Source organism: Gymnoscopelus microlampas (genome assembly GCF_963454915.1).
Source record: "Gymnoscopelus microlampas genome assembly, chromosome: 5".
NCBI lineage: Eukaryota > Metazoa > Chordata > Actinopteri > Myctophiformes > Myctophidae > Gymnoscopelus > Gymnoscopelus microlampas.
Window position 1 is genome coordinate 37,690,105 of NC_139942.1, and position 18,392 is coordinate 37,708,496.

General features: G+C 42.4%; 2 protein-coding genes across 2 annotated transcripts; one reads left to right on the forward strand and one right to left on the reverse strand.

Moving 5' to 3' along the window:
* Window positions 1-1,500: 1,500 nt before the first annotated feature.
* On the forward strand, window positions 1,501-5,829 carry LOC311045070 (transcription factor HES-1-B-like; the record flags this gene model as incomplete). The annotated part of the gene is made up of 5 exons (XM_084056881.1): window positions 1,501-1,608; window positions 2,241-2,336; window positions 2,853-2,940; window positions 3,537-4,011; window positions 5,772-5,829. The coding sequence occupies 5 exons, from the start codon at window positions 1,501-1,503 to the stop codon at window positions 5,827-5,829; spliced, it is 825 nt and encodes a 274-aa protein (XP_083913007.1).
* Window positions 5,830-12,737: 6,908 nt separating this feature from the next.
* On the reverse strand, window positions 12,738-17,598 carry LOC311045071 (uncharacterized protein; the record flags this gene model as incomplete). The annotated part of the gene is made up of 3 exons (XM_084056882.1): window positions 12,738-12,862; window positions 13,960-13,975; window positions 16,072-17,598. 3 exons carry the CDS (start codon window positions 17,596-17,598, stop codon window positions 12,738-12,740), a joined length of 1,668 nt encoding a protein of 555 aa, XP_083913008.1.
* Between the last annotated feature and the right edge of the window lie 794 nt (window positions 17,599-18,392).

The following is an 18,392-nucleotide window of genomic DNA, read 5'->3' on the forward strand; positions in this document are numbered from 1 at the left end:
AGTTACTAGTTACTTTGCTGTAGATTTGAATTGCTATTCCAAAATTAACCATTTTAGCCCTATTTAAACTTTGGCTAATTGAAAATACACGATCTACACGCTCACAAGGCGTTGTGAGCTGGTAGATCTGCTATTTTCAAAATTGTATCACTTGTTAAATGGGACCTTCTGCATAATGAGTAGCCTATACTTTTACTTTTGCCTCTTTAACCCTATGTCACCAAACGTATTATATGATACACACATTACACTGATTTTGTAATAAATCAGTGTAATCAATACTTGGACCAAGAACCTGTTGTATCATATCTGACACATCCCCACTCCCCCTGGACCATACCATTTGCACTGCAGGTAGTTACAGAGCCTCAGGTGGTCTGACCCAAAATGGCTGCCATCAACTAAACAGGAGAGGTTGATGCACTACTAACAAACAATTATTTTTTAAGCAGTTCTGGTAAGTTTTCCTAGTATATCTTTACTAATATTTTGAAATAAGTGTTGGATAACTTGAATGCACTTATGGGCTCTCAAAATGTAGCTTTTGAGTTTGTTTTTTATGATGTCAAAAGTGTTTGTATTATATTTGATACTACAGATATAGTCCTTTACGATTTGTATCATATTACATATTATACTACAGGTCTAAAATAAATGTGTTTTTTTTGTAATGTTAAAACCGACTTGAAATACCCCTTGTAATACCCCTTGTATCAAATATGATACAACAAATAAATGATACAAAGGAATGTTAAAAAAAATAAAAACAAAACAAAAATGTGTCCCTTTTCAAAATTTTGGAATGTTCTGACCTTTCCTTCATAGTTCAGGTTCTACAGGGTTAAGTAGCCTATATTTTGATGACAATTGATTGATTGATGTTCTTTATTTAGTAAGACATGAGAACAACAGTACATAGAAGTACACATTCACAATACAAGGTCTACTAAACTGGAAGACTCACTGAGCTTGTTTAAGATGAGATCCCCAAATACTTGTTTACTCAAGTAGTAGCCTATACATTTTAAATACCGAACTTGTACTTTAACAGACTAATTCTACAACAAGGTATTGATACTTTGACTTGAGTAAAAAAATTAGCACTTCTTCCATCACTGCCCCTGGTGCCCCCCGCCACCAACAGCAGCAGCGCACTGAGCGCAGTGCCTCCGCCCCATTGGTAGAAAGTTACACAGACAGTGTTCACAGTCACACGAGCCATTCGCGTGTGGGGCGCAGCCTCTATAAATAAGACCAGAGGAGGGTTGCGCGTCTATAGGCTACTTACTGACAGACAGCCTACTATAAACTTTGAAAGGAGTATTTTGCGCATATAGGTGCGTGCTGCTGGGTGTCTGTTTTTCTTCTTTTTTTGAGGGGTTACACTTCACAGGAGATAAACTGTCATCTGAAATTCTATAGGCAATTTTTTTTGTCACGCACCAAAAGATCCGTTATTTTTTTCGGTGTGGGTTATATTATAGCCTTTAAACTTGGAAGATGCCGGCCGGTACTTTTGAAAGGACGTCCCCATCTTCCGTCGCTGCCACTCCGGCCAGCCTCCACTCAACACCCGAGAAAGCCAGGACTACTTCTGAGAATAGAAAGGTAGCCTATAACTCTAATCAGTGGTGGAAAGTAGGCTACCTAAGTATATTTATTCAAGTACTGTAGCCTATTTAAGGACAATTTTGAGGTATTTTTTTTACTTTCTTCAGTATTTACAAATGTCTTTGTAAACTTTTACTTCTACTCCACTACATCTCAGAGGCAAATATTGTAGGCTACTTTTACTCCACTACAATTATTTGAACACTTACTTTACTCGTTACTTTGGAGATTTTGATTATTATTACAAAACATACATTAACCAATCAGCCCTATATACATTTCGGCCATTTGAAAATAGCCGATCTACAATGCCCTTGATGTATGGCATTGTGGATCTGCTATTTTCAAAGATTTGTATACATTTTATACATTTGAAAATGTTGAATTCTAGACTTTTACTTGTAACAGAGTAGGCTATTTCTACATTGCAGTATTGATACTTTTACTTATTAAACTAAAACATTTCAGAAGCCTATACTTTTTTCACCACTGATTCAGTCTAGCTAGCCTATAGCATAATAACGTACAAACAGTTTATTCTATTTACACAGCTGACTTTCCGTCGTTATTTAAATCAAAATGTGAAAACGTTCAATCTTAAAGGACTAATTGTTTCTCTCTCTTTAAAGTCTTCCAAACCAATTATGGAGAAAAGGAGACGTGCACGCATCAATGAGAGCCTGGGCCAGCTGAAGACTCTCATCCTGGATGCACTCAAGAAAGACGTGAGTAGTTCATAACCCCAAAGGATTCAATTTTAATCCTATTATTCTAAAACAGATGGTTCATATTTAATCCTAAAACTCCATTGAATTCATGGAAATAGAGACCCCCTCACATCCGTTTTGCGAAGAAAAAAATGGAGAAAATTGACAAGGAGAATGACATATTTTACTACTCTTATGGGTAAATGCCAGGACAAATTTGTAGCCTAATACAGTAGGCCTACATGTGGAAATACAGTGACAAATACCCCAACAACAACTAAAAGGCTCTAGATTACCTTACCATTATTATTATTATTATTATTAGTATTAGTATTAGTAGTAGTAGTAGTAGTAGTAGTAGTAGTAGTAGTAGTATTAGTATTATAAAGGAACCTTTTAAAGGTCCCTAACACATGGGACCTTATCAAAATGTCTCATGTTATCATGTTATTGCTGATCTTATGAGAGTATAATGTGATGTGTTTATCAGTGGGTCATCTCATTTAGGAACTAAATCATATTTTCTTAACGTAGAGCTCAAGACATTCCAAACTGGAGAAAGCAGACATCCTGGAGATGACAGTCAAGCACCTCAGGAACCTGCAGCGACTCCAAATGACTGGTATGTATAACTAACTGATGTACGGACACAGTGCATGAAATCATTTTTGGATGACTAAAGCATAACCTGATTTTCCTTTTGGCAAGCAACACCTTTGCGGAGAAATAAATGAAGCTTAAGTTATGTTATGTTACAGCTTCAACTTTAGCACTATGTCCTCTAATATGTGTTACCTAGACGTGGTTCTCAAACATTTTCATGTCAAGGACCCCTAAATTGATATGAATTTGGCCACAGACCCCCATATGAAAATATTTTGTGCCAGGAAACCCCCACCCCCCTGCCCCTTTGGGACAAGCTCACAATGCATAGCGCTGCGAGGAGTTGTGAGTTTGTGGATTGGATCATTTTGAATAGCTTAAAAATCAAATGGGCTTGCTTAAACTATTCCTAATGTTGCTGATGACCCCCTGGAGCCCCCTCAAGGACCCCTGGGGGCCTCTGGACCCCACTTTGAGAACCAGTGACCTAGACTATGTTGCCCCTCAAAATTGATTACACAGCTCCTAAACAACTACTCTGAATGGATGTATAGTCATCATCATGACACACAATACCATTATATAATATGGAATCTGTTCCGGTTTTGTCAACAGCTGTAAACACAAATCCAGGCGCCATGGGCAAATACAGAGCAGGGTTCAGCGAGTGTGTTGGAGAAGTCACCCGTTTTCTGTCAACGTGTGAGGGGGTGAACGCAGAGATAAGAACACGGCTCCTTGGCCACCTGGCCACCTGCGTGTCGCAAATCAACGTTGTGAACTTCACCACTCAGCGGCAGGTGCCCATATACACGTCACATCCATCACCACCCGGACACGGACAGGCGAGTGTGCAACAGGTCAACGGGATTCCTTGTAAAAGTGGTCCAGTAATGAACATCTCTCCAGAAGCTGTCAAGCTGTATGGTGGACTCCAGGTTGTACCAACCACCGAAGGACAATTCGCATTCCTCATTCCCAGCACGGCACTTGCACCCCTGAGCTTGCAAAACTGTCATCCTGCATTGGTGTCGGCCATGTCACCTGTTGTGCCTCCTCCAGTCATCTCAGATTCAGTGTGGAGACCGTGGTAGGGAATCAACAGGTTTAGGGGGGAAAAGGACACTTAGACAAAAAGAGTATTATTTTTGTATATTTTCTGTAGGCCTCTGGTTTCGAAATACTTGACAGCGATGTTTACATGCAATTGCTTTTGTTTTTAAGGATACCAGTGACATGGTCTCTGTGTCTTTGACAAACTGTAATTATTGTGGTGTATAGAAATTATTGAAAAGCTCTTAAATATCTTAATTTTGTTGTTAATAAAATCTTTCTGATATGGTTGATACTACTTTGGACCTAGTGTCACTTTTGTCAACCCAAAACACAAGCATATCCCCCTGGTGTCGTCGCACTTGTGTAAAAGTGCTGCGAATGCACCACAATGTCTCATAGGATGTGACTCTTAGTAACGGCAACAGGGAAAGCTGTTTTCTGACTGGTATTAAATAACTCTTATATGAGGTAAGGAACATGAGAGGTTGTGAGAACACTTCTGAGCCCAACATGCAGCCAGTCCAGCGAGGAAGGTGGGCCAGGTCTGTCCCACACGTGCAAACCTGTTTGCTTTCCTTATTGGGAGATTCTGCTGATATAATGAGCACACCACAATGGAAATAAGCTCTCAAGCTTTTCTTGTGTTTTGTCCTTTTGACAAATATGTACACATATATGTTGCATGTATATGCATTTTTGTCAATAAAAACGTTAAATGTCACAGGGTGTGATAGTGAACTTAAGGAAAGGGCAATAGGAAGATTGGAACTTAATACATAACACCTCCACCATCTATCTACCTTTGTCTGTGATAGATAGGTATACGTGCAGTCTGCAAAGTAACCTTTTTTCCTTGCATGGATTTCCCCAGCCTTAAGTACGCATTTTAAATTTGATCTAATCCTTTCCTCAAGCGTTGCAAAGCTAACTGGAAATCTAATTAAAAGGGATTTGCATCCGCTTATTATTTTCACATAGGAAGTGTGTGTTTGCACATGGGATCTCATAGGCTTAACAGCAGCAGTCGGCTGGGAGTGTAGTGTAGTCGCACCCCAAGCCACACCGCTGTCCACTTAGCGGACAGTTAAAGGCCTTAGAGCCCCAGCGTGTGTCCAAAACATGGTGCTCACACAGCAGGCCACAGGGAAAGCTGGATCAGAGGTCACAGGTGCCCTCTTATTCAGACTCACAGGACAGAGCATCTCTAACAGCATGGAGCCCTAAATCTAGCAAACCATCAACAAACCTCGCAACCCATCACCACATACTGTAGCAAGCATGGGGCCTCCCTTTGACACCATCAAATACCGATGCCTCCACAAGCAAACACCACAATCCATGACAAGTTATTGCTGATTTGTTATTCATGGAATTTTAGGGATTCAAACATAGGATTAGAAACCGCAGTGTGTTTCAAATCTTGTTACTAAAAGAACTGAACAAAACATCACCACTAGCATCAACCTATGGAAACGTTGCATTAATCTCCCAAATGTTTTCCTTTTTCAAGTTAATCTTTGACACATACTCAGTAACAAACAGCGTTAATGAATACTCCTTGTCGTGTGCAAACGATACAGTCAATTAACTTTACATCTCTGTTTTTGGCCAAAAAGAGAGCAGACTGCCAGCGAGGGAGCGCCAGAAAGACAAAATAGACGTACCGCTATCAGGGCAGCTTTTGAGAAGGGCCCCCGAAACACAAAAACAAAGACTGGCCCCTCAGTGGCTCAATGGCTCCTCTCTTTGTGGCCCTCTCCATCTCCATAAAGAACCTACCCCTTGTTTATCCAGGAAGAGCTTTAATGGGCCGGAGGGGGAGGACCATGCTGTCAGTTTCACCACGCCATAGAAGGCTTATTGTTGAGGACTCCCAAAGGTCTTGGTCTGGAGGCTTCAGGAGAACTCTTCAGACCAGGCCATGGTCTTTGGTGATGAGGAGAGTAGTTGCTTCTGTCCATCGCTGTGGGATAATCTATAGCTGCAATGCACAATGGGGAACTTGAAGTGGTTTTGGATGGGGCAGCTTGAGCAGATGAGCCTCATTCGTGAGGAAATAATATGTTCTGTTTACCAGCGTTTGCACCTCCCACCCTCTTTGGTCTCATTCTTTCCCATCCCCCTAATCACAGCATCCAGTATTTTCTCAAACCTTTTAAAAGGGAGGATGGCGAACATGGAACGTGCTGAGGGCCAAGAGAATAGAGAGCAGACTGGATAACCCCCCCATGTCACTGTGCTCCATGATTGATGGTCAGTCCTCACAAAGACAGTGACAACACTGACAGCATCCCTGTTATGGGCTTCATCTCCTTGTGACACACACCGGAAACCTCAGCCGCCAGCATCTCTGCAGTGAATCCGGCTGGTATTGTTCTTAGGGTTGTTATGATGTTTAATGGGGGTCGGACTCGTCGGCAGTAGTTCACATCAAGGCTAATGCATGGATTATGCGTTGAATGAGGGGCATTCACTGTTTGTCGGCTCCAATTCATTGGTTTTTGATTTAGCAGGTTGTTTTCGCAACGAGGGACACAAAATGCTGGAGCGCACACAGTTGTCGGGGTGAGCGCCGTGTCAGCATGGCGTGATAACACTGAAGTCGCAGGATTTACGACGCAGACCCGCGCCGCTGCGACGATGGCGGTATCTGTTAAACCAAATAACTGTGGCACTACATCACCACTTCAAAGGAGACGTTGGGTTGGATGGCAGAGGGGTGGGCAGGGGGAATCTCCCGTTCCTCCTGCCTTCCTCGTTTCTACAACATTTGGCCATCTGCCCATGAGGCCTTCTGAACAGGACCATGTTATTAACACGTCAAAAACAAAAACACAGGATACAGTCTGATGATGTTTAGAGTGAATACATTTGATATATGTTTGTGTTCTGTTTCTGCCAGTGGGAGGCTGCTCTGCAGGTTTGAAAGCTTTTATACAATTTAAACAGTGCCATATCATTCCCCAGCATCTATGAGGAATGGATGTTGATAGTTTCTTTAATTAATTACAGGGCCAGAGCTCAGCTCTGGACCTGTTTTGTTATTGGCAGTATTCTGTCACTTCTTCTTTTTCTTCTGCCACTTTTCGCAGTTCTGGCTGAACCGTGCTGTCGCTTTTCACGAAACTCGGCCATATGGTAGATGGTCATGAAAAACGATCAAAAAATAATTCTCACAATCTTTCGTCCAAAGGTGGCACTATAGCACTCAATTGAAAGTGCCAACTTTGAACAGGTACAACTCATGCCCTGTTTGACCTACAACCATGAAACTTCGATACACACATGCGTCTCTTCATGCCCGACAACTTTTGTGGTCTGACTTTTGACCTCTGACCTTTAGATCGCCCACCATTTTGAATTACATGAAAAACAGCCATTGGCTCCTAACTTCTGCATTTTTTCACTTATGGAAATTCCGCCGCCTAGAAGTTGTCGGCAGAGGTCCAAAGTTCAAGTGTTAAACGTTTGGTGCAGATTGCTCCAAAATCCCAGGATTCCATAGATTTTAACTATTGCAGTTTTATGAAAATTATTCATCTGCCCCTAACACATACATGCAAGACTCACATTTCTTTGAAACGTTGCAGTAATGTAGAGAGTCATTCCAAATATCACTGAAACCAATCTCACTCCAATTGGCCAAAGGGGGCGCTATAGCAATTTTTTGAAAATGCAAACTTTAAACAGGCAAAAGTCATGCCTCGTTTGGCCGAAAGTCGTGAAACTTGCTTACACTTGTGCCTTGACTCATGAGGAACACATCTATCGCTTTGACCAGTAAGCTCCGCCCTTAGATTGTCCGCAATTTTGAGCAGTTTGAAAAACACTTAAACCCAGGATTTTTCAGCTATTTGCGTGAAACTGTATCATCTGTCTGATCTCCTTTTTCACAGTTCCTTGTCTGTTGGTCCAATGGCGTCTCCCTTAAATGAGTGCCTCACAATCTCAAGGTCGTCAGTTCAAGCCTCACTTGCAGACTTCATTTAAGTTGAATTGCAAACAACATGACTGTATCAATGAATACATGTGCAAATGGTAAAGATAACCTGAAATGCATATTTGAGAGTACGTTTTTCAACATATGACATACTTCATTCTGAAAATAGCCGATCTACAATCTCAATCTATTCCGTTTCTATGTCTCTCTCTCTCTCTCTCTCTCTCTCTCTCTCTCTCTCTCTCTCTCTCTCTCTCTCTCTCTCATATCAAACTATTCCGTTTCCATGTCTCTCTCTCTCTCTCTCTCTCTCTCTCTCATCTATTCTGTTTCTATCTCTCTCTCTCTCTCTAGTTTCCATGTCTCTCTCTCTCTCTCTCTCTCTCTCTCTCTCTCATCTATTCCGTTTCTATCTCTCTCTCTCTCCAGTTTCCATGTCTCTCTCTCTCTCTCTCTCTCTCTCTCTCTCTCTCTCCAGTATCCATGTCTCTCTCACTCTCTCTCCAGTATCCATCTCTCCAGTATCTCTCTCTCTCTCTCTCTCTCTCTCTCTCTCTCTCTCTCTCTCTCTCATGATGGCTGCAGTTTCCATATCTCTCTCTCTCTCTCTCTCTCTCTCTCCAGTATCCATGTCTCTCTCTCTCTCCAGTATCCATCTCTCTCTCTCTCTCTCTCTCTCTCTCTCTCTCTCTCTCTCTCTCTCTCTCTCTCTCTCTCTCTCTCTCTCTCTCTCATGATGGCTGTGTTGTGTAGTCAAATGGAGCCACTAGTAAGCTGTCAAACACACAAACTCTCTCTCTCTCTCTCTCTCTCTCTCTCTCTCTCTCTCTCTCTCTCTCTCTCTCTCTCTCTCTCTCTCTCTCTCTCTCTCTCTCTCCCATGATGGCTGTGTTGTGTAGTCAAATGGAGCCACTAGTAAGCTGTCAAACACACCACACAAACTCTCTCTCTCTCTCTCTCTCTCTCTCTCTCTCTCTCTTTCTCTTTCTCTTTCTCTTTCTCTCTCTCTCTCTCTCTCTCTCTCTCTTTCTCTCTCTCATGATGGCTGCAGTTTCCATATCTCTCTCTCTCTCTCTCTCTCTCTCTCTCTCTCTCTCTCTCTCTCTCTCTCTCTCTCTCTCTCTCTCTCCAGTATCCATGTCTCTCTCTCTCTCCAGTATCCATCTCTCCAGTATCTCTCTCCAGTATCCATCTCTCCAGTATCTCTCTCTCTCTCTCTCTCTCTCTCTCTCTCTCTCTCTCTCTCTCTCTCTCTCTCTCTCTCTCTCTCTCTCTCATGATGGCTGTGTTGTGTAGTCAAATGGAGCCACTAGTAAGCTGTCAAACACACAAACTCTCTCTCTCTCTCTCTCTCTCTCTCTCTCTCTCTCTCTCTCTCTCTCTCTCTCTCTCTCTCTCTCTCTCTCTCTCTCTCTCTCTCTCTCTCTCTCCCATGATGGCTGTGTTGTGTAGTCAAATGGAGCCACTAGTAAGCTGTCAAACACACAAACTCTCTCTCTCTCTCTCTCTCTCTCTCTCTCTCTCTCTCTCTCTCTCTCTCTCTCTCTCTCTCTCTCTCTCTCTAGTTTCCATGTCTGGCCCTGTATTATCGCTGCTTGCAGCTATATTTATTATTATTACACAGCCCCCCCCCCTTATGGAGAAAACAAGCCATTTTTGGGTGGGTTGCCATAAAAATGTACAGTATTTTACTGTAGCACATTGTTTAACAGGAATCATTACAAGATGGCCTCCTTAGCAAGGACGGAAGTGTGACGTCACACTTGGGAACATATCACATAACTTTTACTTACGGAAATGATAGCAGCAAGTGCCATTTTTAAGCTTTCATTATTTTCCCATCTCTTAGATAAAATGCTACTGCGCTTACTTATTATTACAATATGACTCCTTTAATGTTAGCGTGTATAATATAGGCTACTATACAGTAGTTGCCTCTGAAAGCATGAAAGGAGATGAATGGAGGGTTATTATTAGCCTGGGATCCAGCCTGATTCGCTACGTTCGGCGGACTTTTTTCTCTCTCTCCGCTTATCAAAGAGAGAAAAAAAAGTCCGCCGAACGTAGCGAAGCAGGCTGGATACCAGGCTAGGTTATTATACCAAACATGTCATCGTCACAAACCGGGTGATGTATGTGACAAAGGTACACAAGAGTACACATAAGTAAAATGCAAAATAATATATTTACTTGAAATTAAATGCAATAAAGTAAATAGACATTAACATAAACAACAATGATGTGTGAATAAATGGTAAGTATCAGTAGTGTCTGCAATGTATGGATGAATGTGGATGAATGTGCGTGTGTGTGGGAGTGAATAACTGAAAATATTAAAGGCAGGAAACCAAACAAACATTTGCTCACTGGAGGAGAAGAGAGAGTGAGATGTCAGTTTCCCCACTCTTAAGGGCCGTTCACACTGAGCACTTTAACTTTAACTATAAATGTAGTTCTAATTCAAGTGGATGGCAGACTTCACACCGACTATAATTAAAAAAAAAATACAATTGTGAACAATATAGTTATAGTTATTGTTATAGTTATAGTGCTCAGTGTGAACGGCCCTTTATACAGGGTTCCCCTAATCACCCCCAGGTGAGGCCCAGTGGCTGACGGCCACTCTGCCAATCACTTCCAAGTGCCAGCCCCAGACGCCTGATTATGGATCCCACCAACGCTCCAGGATATAGACCCGCCTTACCTGTCTGATTGGTTCCCTGGCACGCATAGTCTTACTGAGGTTAGGGTCAGGGTTAGGGTTAGGTTTAGGCATAGTTTTACTGAGGTTAGGGTCAGGGTTAGGGTTAGGTTTAGGCATAGTTTTACTGAGGTTAGGGTTAGGGTTAAGGTTAGGTATAGGCATAGTTGCAAAAACGGCAACTGTCAATCACAGCGACTACTGACCAATCACAGCGACTACTGACCAATCACAGCGGGTTTGCCAAGAGCTGGCGTGGGATCCATAATAAGGCGCCCCAGACAGGTAGAGTGGGGAAGCCGTCACAGTCATAAATACTCCCTGTCTTGTTAACTGTAGACTTTGTGCTTGAATGATGCTCTCTGTGTAAGTTTACATTTACACGTCTCATTCACACTCATCACTTCAGTGCTCTAGCCTGTTTTGTACCCCCCCCCAGAGGGAAGATGTGGGGTGGAGTTGGATGTTGGGCATGAGCAGTGATTCTCAACCCTTTTAATTTCAAGGACCCCCAGTTTGATATCCTATATTACAATTGGCTAATGGGAGGACCGGCTGGCCGGCGGGCAGGCGGACCACGTCATCACGCTCATGTTACTATGACTCTGCCATACAGTAACTATATAAGGATTTCCCAATGCAGCTACCAATGCCCAAATATGGAGTGTGTATCTTAACCATTTGTCTCTCACTCCTCATGGCCTCAGGCGCAAATAAATCAGTCAGCTCCATATATGGGCACAAAAGGGGGCATGGCCATATATGGGCATATACTAATGACATCAGGTATCTCCATATATGGGCATAAAAGGGACAAGGACTGACAGATATATATCTATATATGGATATGATGTGAGTGATGTATATGTGAGGGCTGTGTAGCAGCCCGAAGCTACGGACGCCCATTCGAGTTCTTATCTCTGGGACCCTCGTGTTAATATAACTGTGAGAGTGTACACATGTGTTCATGTGTACACTCTCGGAGTTACAGACCCATAAAGGATCCTTTTCGCTCCTAACTATCATTTATCTGGGGTCCCCCTGAAACCCCCGCAAGGACCTCTGGGGGTCTCTGGACTCCACGTTGAGAACCAATGGGCTTGAGGAAGGCTGGTCAGTTGTTGTTTTTTATTGTTATGGAATAACCAAGTAAATTTCCCAACAACCTTTCACCGTAATGCTTGGTGATATACAATGAGCACCATATTAAGACCTCTCCATCTGGAGGGTTGCAAACAAAACCCGGATCACTGTTTTGAGAACAGGGTCCCTGGGGCCATAGTTGCTGATTCATCCCCAATAATTGTAGTTTGATGATAAGGAGCTTATAGCCTCTTATTATTCTCCAATGGGGAATGGCCAGACAAAGGGAAGTGCAGCAGTGTGATAAAAGATTACCATTTTACTGACGTCTCGCTATCCACTTAACACCAACATCAGGTCAGCTGTTCTTAATTTGGTCATCAGCACTCATTTAGCCTACCCTTGGGGGTTTGAGTGCAATGAGGGATAAATATTGACCCTTGTGTATGAGCATGCCTCATGCCTTGTCAGAAGTGCAAAAAGGCCCATTTGTATCCTTCAGATAATGGGTCATCGTGTTGATGAGCATGTGTGTGTGTGTGTGTGTGTGTGTGTGTGTGTGTGTGTGTGTGTGTGTGTGTGTGTGTGTGTGTGTGTGTGTGTGTGTGTGTGTGTGTGTGTGTGTGTGTGTGTGTGTGTGTGTGTGTGTGTGTGTGTGTGTGTGTGTGTGTGTGTGTCACCTCTCACGCTCTCATTTGCAGTAAGGGATCTAATAGACACCTGTGACACAATAGGGATCTGTATTGATGATTTCTTCACGATTGACTGAACCTGTTTGAGGCTAGCTGAAAAAGAAAAGAGGAATTATATTAGGCAACATTTATTTATTTTTCTTGAGTTTATTTTTCCCTGCAAGCTTGCAGAACTCCAATTTATCTTTATGGCGTGACTCTGTAGTTATAAGGCCATGTATAAGAGGGTCTGTGTGTGTGTGTGTGTGTGTGTGTGTGTGTGTGTGTGTGTGTGTGTGTGTGTGTGTGTGTGTGTGTGTGTGTGTGTGTGTGTGTGTGTGTGTGTTTGGACATTTTTGTTCAGATTACACATCTTTTCTGAGTTCCTCCTCTACTCCCTGCTGGGCTGTGAATCTCAGATGACCCTGTCCCCTTTGTCCCTTGAACCCTGCCCTCACAGCCTCTCTCCTCTCGCTGGCTGTCCTAAACTCTGTGGGAAACATCCCTGTGCTTTTGTGTCATCTGGACATTGTGTGCGCGCCGCTAGATAATGTCTCCCCACCTCCATGCCTTCCCAAAATGAAGAAGGGCTGTGTGGAGCACGGTGACTTGGCGCTAACGGCCCTGACTGAAGTGGAACAGAGAGATGGGGTCTCGACAGGGGGTTAAGAGGTGCTTCACAGGACAACACTCACACCCTGCTGCTGTAAATTTGCCAGTCAGTAGTAATTGGTGATGATGGATATCGGCTCAGTGATTTGGCGCTGATGTTAAAGCTGCAATCTGGAGCTTATTTTAATCGATGAAATGTTACTTTAAACAGTTTGTAGTACTAAATATTAATATAATATAATCTAGTACATCTGCAGTAGTTGGAGGTGGTCTCCCTACTCTTCAATTGAGATTTTTTTAGGCAAGTAGCCCTGCCTCATAAAGCTCATCATAAGCACACATCTTCCCTAACCAAGTTGGGGTACGTTCCCTTTTGAGCGGTAGATATTTGGTCTTCCACAAATTCCAGGTATAGGACATACATAGAGTAAAACGTACAGATTGCGGCTTTACAGTCTATCAATATCGAGGTGCTAAACGTGGTCAGTGATTATTGGTGAGCATAATTAATGTGTGTCAATGTTTTAATATTTACAACAAAAAGAGCTAATTCTGAAAATGTGTTCTTGAGGCAAAGTAACTGGCCAATATAGGGATTGAGTTAAGTATATACAATTCCTCTGCATAACATACATCACTTTACAAAATGCCATTGCTACCCATCAGTTGCTAAGACAATATTACGGTAATTCATTTGACAAAATGAGACAACTTCTTCTCAAGGTTTTAATTGTGGGATTTCATTATTTACATTTTATGAAGATGGAAGCTATCCTGAGGAACCCCTCCCACTCTCTCTATGATGAGGTAGCGGAGTTGAGGAGCACCTTAAGCCAAAGACTCATCGTCCCTCTGCACAAGACTGAGTGACTTGGTCATTCCTTTGTGCTGGAAGCCATTATTAAGCTACATAACGAAGACTCAATTATGTTCTGTTCTGTTCTGTCCTTGGATTAATGACTCCCGCTCACTCACTCTGGCTCATGGACAACTGGGATATACACAATAATCAGAGGCCTGCTTAGAGTAATTGCTGTAAATGTTTCACTGTTGATAGATAGAGAAGTATATTGCCTATATTCACTCTAGATTGACTGTAGTGTATACAGTATTTATCCATATTCCCTGTCTGTCTGTCTGTCTGTCTGTCTGTCTGTCTGTCTGTCTGTCTGTCTGTCTGTCTGTCTGTCTGTCTGTCTGTCTGTCTGTCTGTCTGTCTGTCTGTCTGTCTGTCTGTCTGTCTGTCTGTCTGTCTGTCTGTCTGTCTGTCTGTCTGTCTGTCTGTCTGTCCGTCCGTCCGTCCGTCCGTCCGTCCGTCCGTCCGTCCGTCCGTCCGTCCGTCCGTCCGTCAATCTAAAAGGCTGTGCAATTACTAGCCTCCACATGTTAATATTCCTATATTGGTACGGTAACATCACTCCATCCACTTGAGATGTTCTATTTGTCCCATAGTTTTGGTCAAGTGAGGATTACCCCACTTTAAATCCATCTCTCCAAACTTTGGCAGGCTATACTTTTTTGTCATGTGAGCTGTGATGTGTCATTCAGCTCGGACCAAGCACCCAATCGACCCGCTGGCCTTTGACCTTTACAGAGTGCGGGGTCAGAGTGCTGTATTCAAGGTGTTGCCATCTGTGTGTCCCCCCCCCCATCCTTCTGTCTTTATCACCCAGTGTTCAGGAGCAGTGGGGTGTGAAGACAAGTCTCATTGGACAACTTGTTTGCAATGGTTGAAGTAGTACTCTGACTTAGTTTTTTACTTTTGTAAAAGTAGCAATACCACAATACTCTGTTTCAAGTAAAATGTCCTGTATTTGAAATGTTACTTCAGTAAAAGTATTGGCATCAAAATATACTTGCAGCACCAAAAGTAGAAGTATTCATTATGCGGAATAAGCATTTGAAGAATTTCGAAAATAGCAGAACTACAAGCTCATAAATAGCTGGAGTATAAAATAGGTCTTGTATGTTAAATGTATGTTTTGTAGTAATAATCTAAATCTGCAAAGTAACTACTAACTGCATTTTTCAAATAATTGTAGTGTAGGCAAAAGTATTTGCCTGTAAGATGGAATGGAGTAAAAGTATTGAAAGTTTTAAATATTCCAGTAAAGTAAAAGTACTTTGAAATTGTACTTAAGTACAGTACTTGAGTAAATGTACTTTGTTATTTTCCACCATTGCTTTTTGTCTTAAACATCTTGAAAACCCTTGGATGAAAGAGGGGATGTTTAAAATCATATTTGTAATAATAATGATAATAATAATCATCATCATCATCATCATCATCATCATACTACAGATTTAGATAGCGATTTTCTAAGTACTCAAATTCACTTTACATGGGTAAAAAGAAAAGGAAATAAAAACTTTATTACATAAAAGAATACAATTGCGTTTAAAACAAAAAACAAGTCGGGTAAAGCAAGTCTCTAGAGGTGAGTTCTGAGCAGGGCGGAGGCCTCATGAGGGCTATTTGTATTTCCTTTTTTATAGCTTTTATGTATTTTAGTATTGAACTGAACATTTGAATAAAAGAAAAGCATAATGGTCATTATACCAAGACATCCATAAGTATGTTGGAGCTTTATACCTATGTCCATTGACATACATTGCTGATTACTCACAGAAGGGAACCAGAGTTGTCTACTGGTAATTAAACACACTGCAGCCAGTCAATCTTTTATGTAAATTATTAACAGACTAGCCGTAGTTCCATTTAATGATGCTGTGTCTTTAAAACTATCAGGTCGAGCTTTGATCCTTTGAAAAAAAAGAGGAGTTCATCCACCCTCATTATCTTTGACCTGCATGCAGGATATACAGTTCGTCTCCTCGTTATCAGCTGCTCAGCTAAAGATCTGTTTGTAGTATTGACTGTGACTAGAGAACATACAATATGATAGAACTGGGTTTTCCCAGAACAAGCACCAAATGTACGTAAAAACAAAAGGAAAGTCTTTCTTACAGTAAAGCATATTGGCACACAGAGCAAAGTCTGTGGCACTGAGAAATTCAGACTTACAGGATTGGAATCGAGTATTATCGACTTGTCTCATTATTACACTGCAAATGCTCTGGCCACACATTATCCATAACATTCTCATACACACTTCCATCATCTTTTTGAAACTGTACCTTCACTTTCAATTGGGAACACGTAGTCACTTCGCATTTGATAATCACAGTGTCGTCGGCCGCTTGTAGAGTACAACTGTTAATGCTTGGTATCCCATCCTGAGATATATGACACGTCAGCTGGTCCTTGTCAATGGAGGTTACTGCCTGCCCTCTCAATGTCCCAGGGCCCTTGCATGTCACCCTGTCAGGCTCCTCCATGTTGTCCATACCATTTTTCTGCAGCCAGTCGTGCATGTACCACATGTGACAGTCACAATTCCAGGGGTTTCCGCGCAGTCTCACTATGTGCTGGAAGATGAAGGGGTCAAACAAGCCCTGGGGTAGTGTCTGGAGCTGGTTGTATGACAGATAAAGCTGCTGCAGTAAGAGCTGGTCCTCAAACATCTTGGCGTGCACCTCGCTCAGGTTGTTCCGTTGCAGGTGGATCGCCTTGACATTGTGGAGCTGGTAGAAGATCTTGTCCGGCAGTGAGGTCAGCTGGTTCTCAGACAGATCAAGGCCCTCCAAAGCTGTGAGGTTTTTAAAAATGTCCACGGGAAGCTCGGAGAGCTGGTTAGATGACAGAGTAAGCTGAGTGAGAGAGGTTAGACTGCCGAGGGAGTGAGAGGATAGCTCCCTCAGCCTATTGCCTGTTAGTGTCAGCTCCTTTAAGCTCGAGGGAATGATCCCAAAGACTTCAGCGTTGAAGCTAGAGAGCAGGTTGCCGCGTAGATTCAGCACCTCTAACCGCGTTAGTGCCGAGAAGATTCCAGAGGGGAAGTCTGATATCTTGTTCCCCTCCAAACTAAGCTCCCTCAATTGGGAAACATTGTGGAAAGTGTCATCTGAAAGGAGGCTGATCATATTGTAGTTAAGTCGGAAGGTCTCCAGCTTGTCCATGCCAGAGAGACTCTCCCTTCCCACGTCATGGAGCACATTATTGGACAGGTCCAGAACGCGGAGGTTCTGGAGGTGGTGGAAGAGAAGCGTAGGCAGGGAAGAGATGCTGTTACCCTTCATCTGCAGGATCTCCAGCTTGCTGAGGGAGTCGAACATGCCCGGAAGCACCGTCTTGAAGCGGTTGAAGTTGAGCACCAGTTTAGTGAGGTTGCCCTGCTTGGCAAAGGTTCCCTGCAACAGCTTCTCCAACCAGGGGTTCCCACTGACCTCCAGCTCCTTTAGGTCAGTGAGAAGCACAAAGGCGCTGGCGTGGATGTCCCGCAGGGCATTATTAAAGAAAACAAGCCTGGAAAGTTGGGGGGCCTCCTCTAAGGTGTTTACAAATAGGTAGGACAGAGACGTTGTCATGACAATGAAGTCCTTGACCTGCCCAGAGATGTCCTTGGGTAAAGATGTCATGCGATCGTCAGAGCATAACACCTTGGCAGGCGTGAAACACTGGCACCTGCTCGGGCAGGGTGTTTGTGATGCTGTGTTGCTTTGGAAACAGACAAGTAGCATCAGACAAAGTGTGACCCTGATTTCTCTGTCCATTCTCACTGTGAAAATAATGGAAACCTTTGTAGATTAGGAAACATTACACATAATCGTCATTCAATTATATATGTATATTGTATATGTATATATATACTGATACAGGGAGGATTTTTTTGAAGTTCATAAACATTCACAAGTGCGTTTTCTACTAAATACAATGTAAATTCCACATACCTCTGTGTTCCAGGAATCAAGCAACACAGCTCCTTGGTGGATTTAAACGCAAATGACACTGCATGCAACAACAAGTCTGAATTTGCACAAGAGAAAACCTTTGGTCATTGGACAGATACTATCTGAATGACTGAAATCATTCCCACGCAACAGAGAGTGCTCTCCAAAATCAGTTGACACTGGTATCAGTCAACATTCCAATCAGCATTCTATACATGGTAGCCTATATGTATGTTAGCAGTTTATTTTGATGTCACAGTGCCAATTATTTACTTTAAATGAAATTTCAAACTTTATCATTCACTATTTGTTAAACAAAATAAATGTGGGTGGAGGAGTGTAGCCTACTTTGGAGTCAGCCGAGACTGAAATGACTGTCAAATTGTAGAGAATACGATGTGCCGTATATACATGGAAATGTGCAAAGTAGTTAATAATAGCTGATACTAATACAAATGACAATTTGCAGTTTAGGGATTTAGCAGACGTTCTTATCCAGGGTGACTTGCGAGATTGGAATAAGCAGAGTAAGCATGAACTCTTGTCAATAAACACCAAGGTAAATACTGTAATCACATAATTAGAGCGCAGACAAGAAAGTAGGATACGAGGTAAAC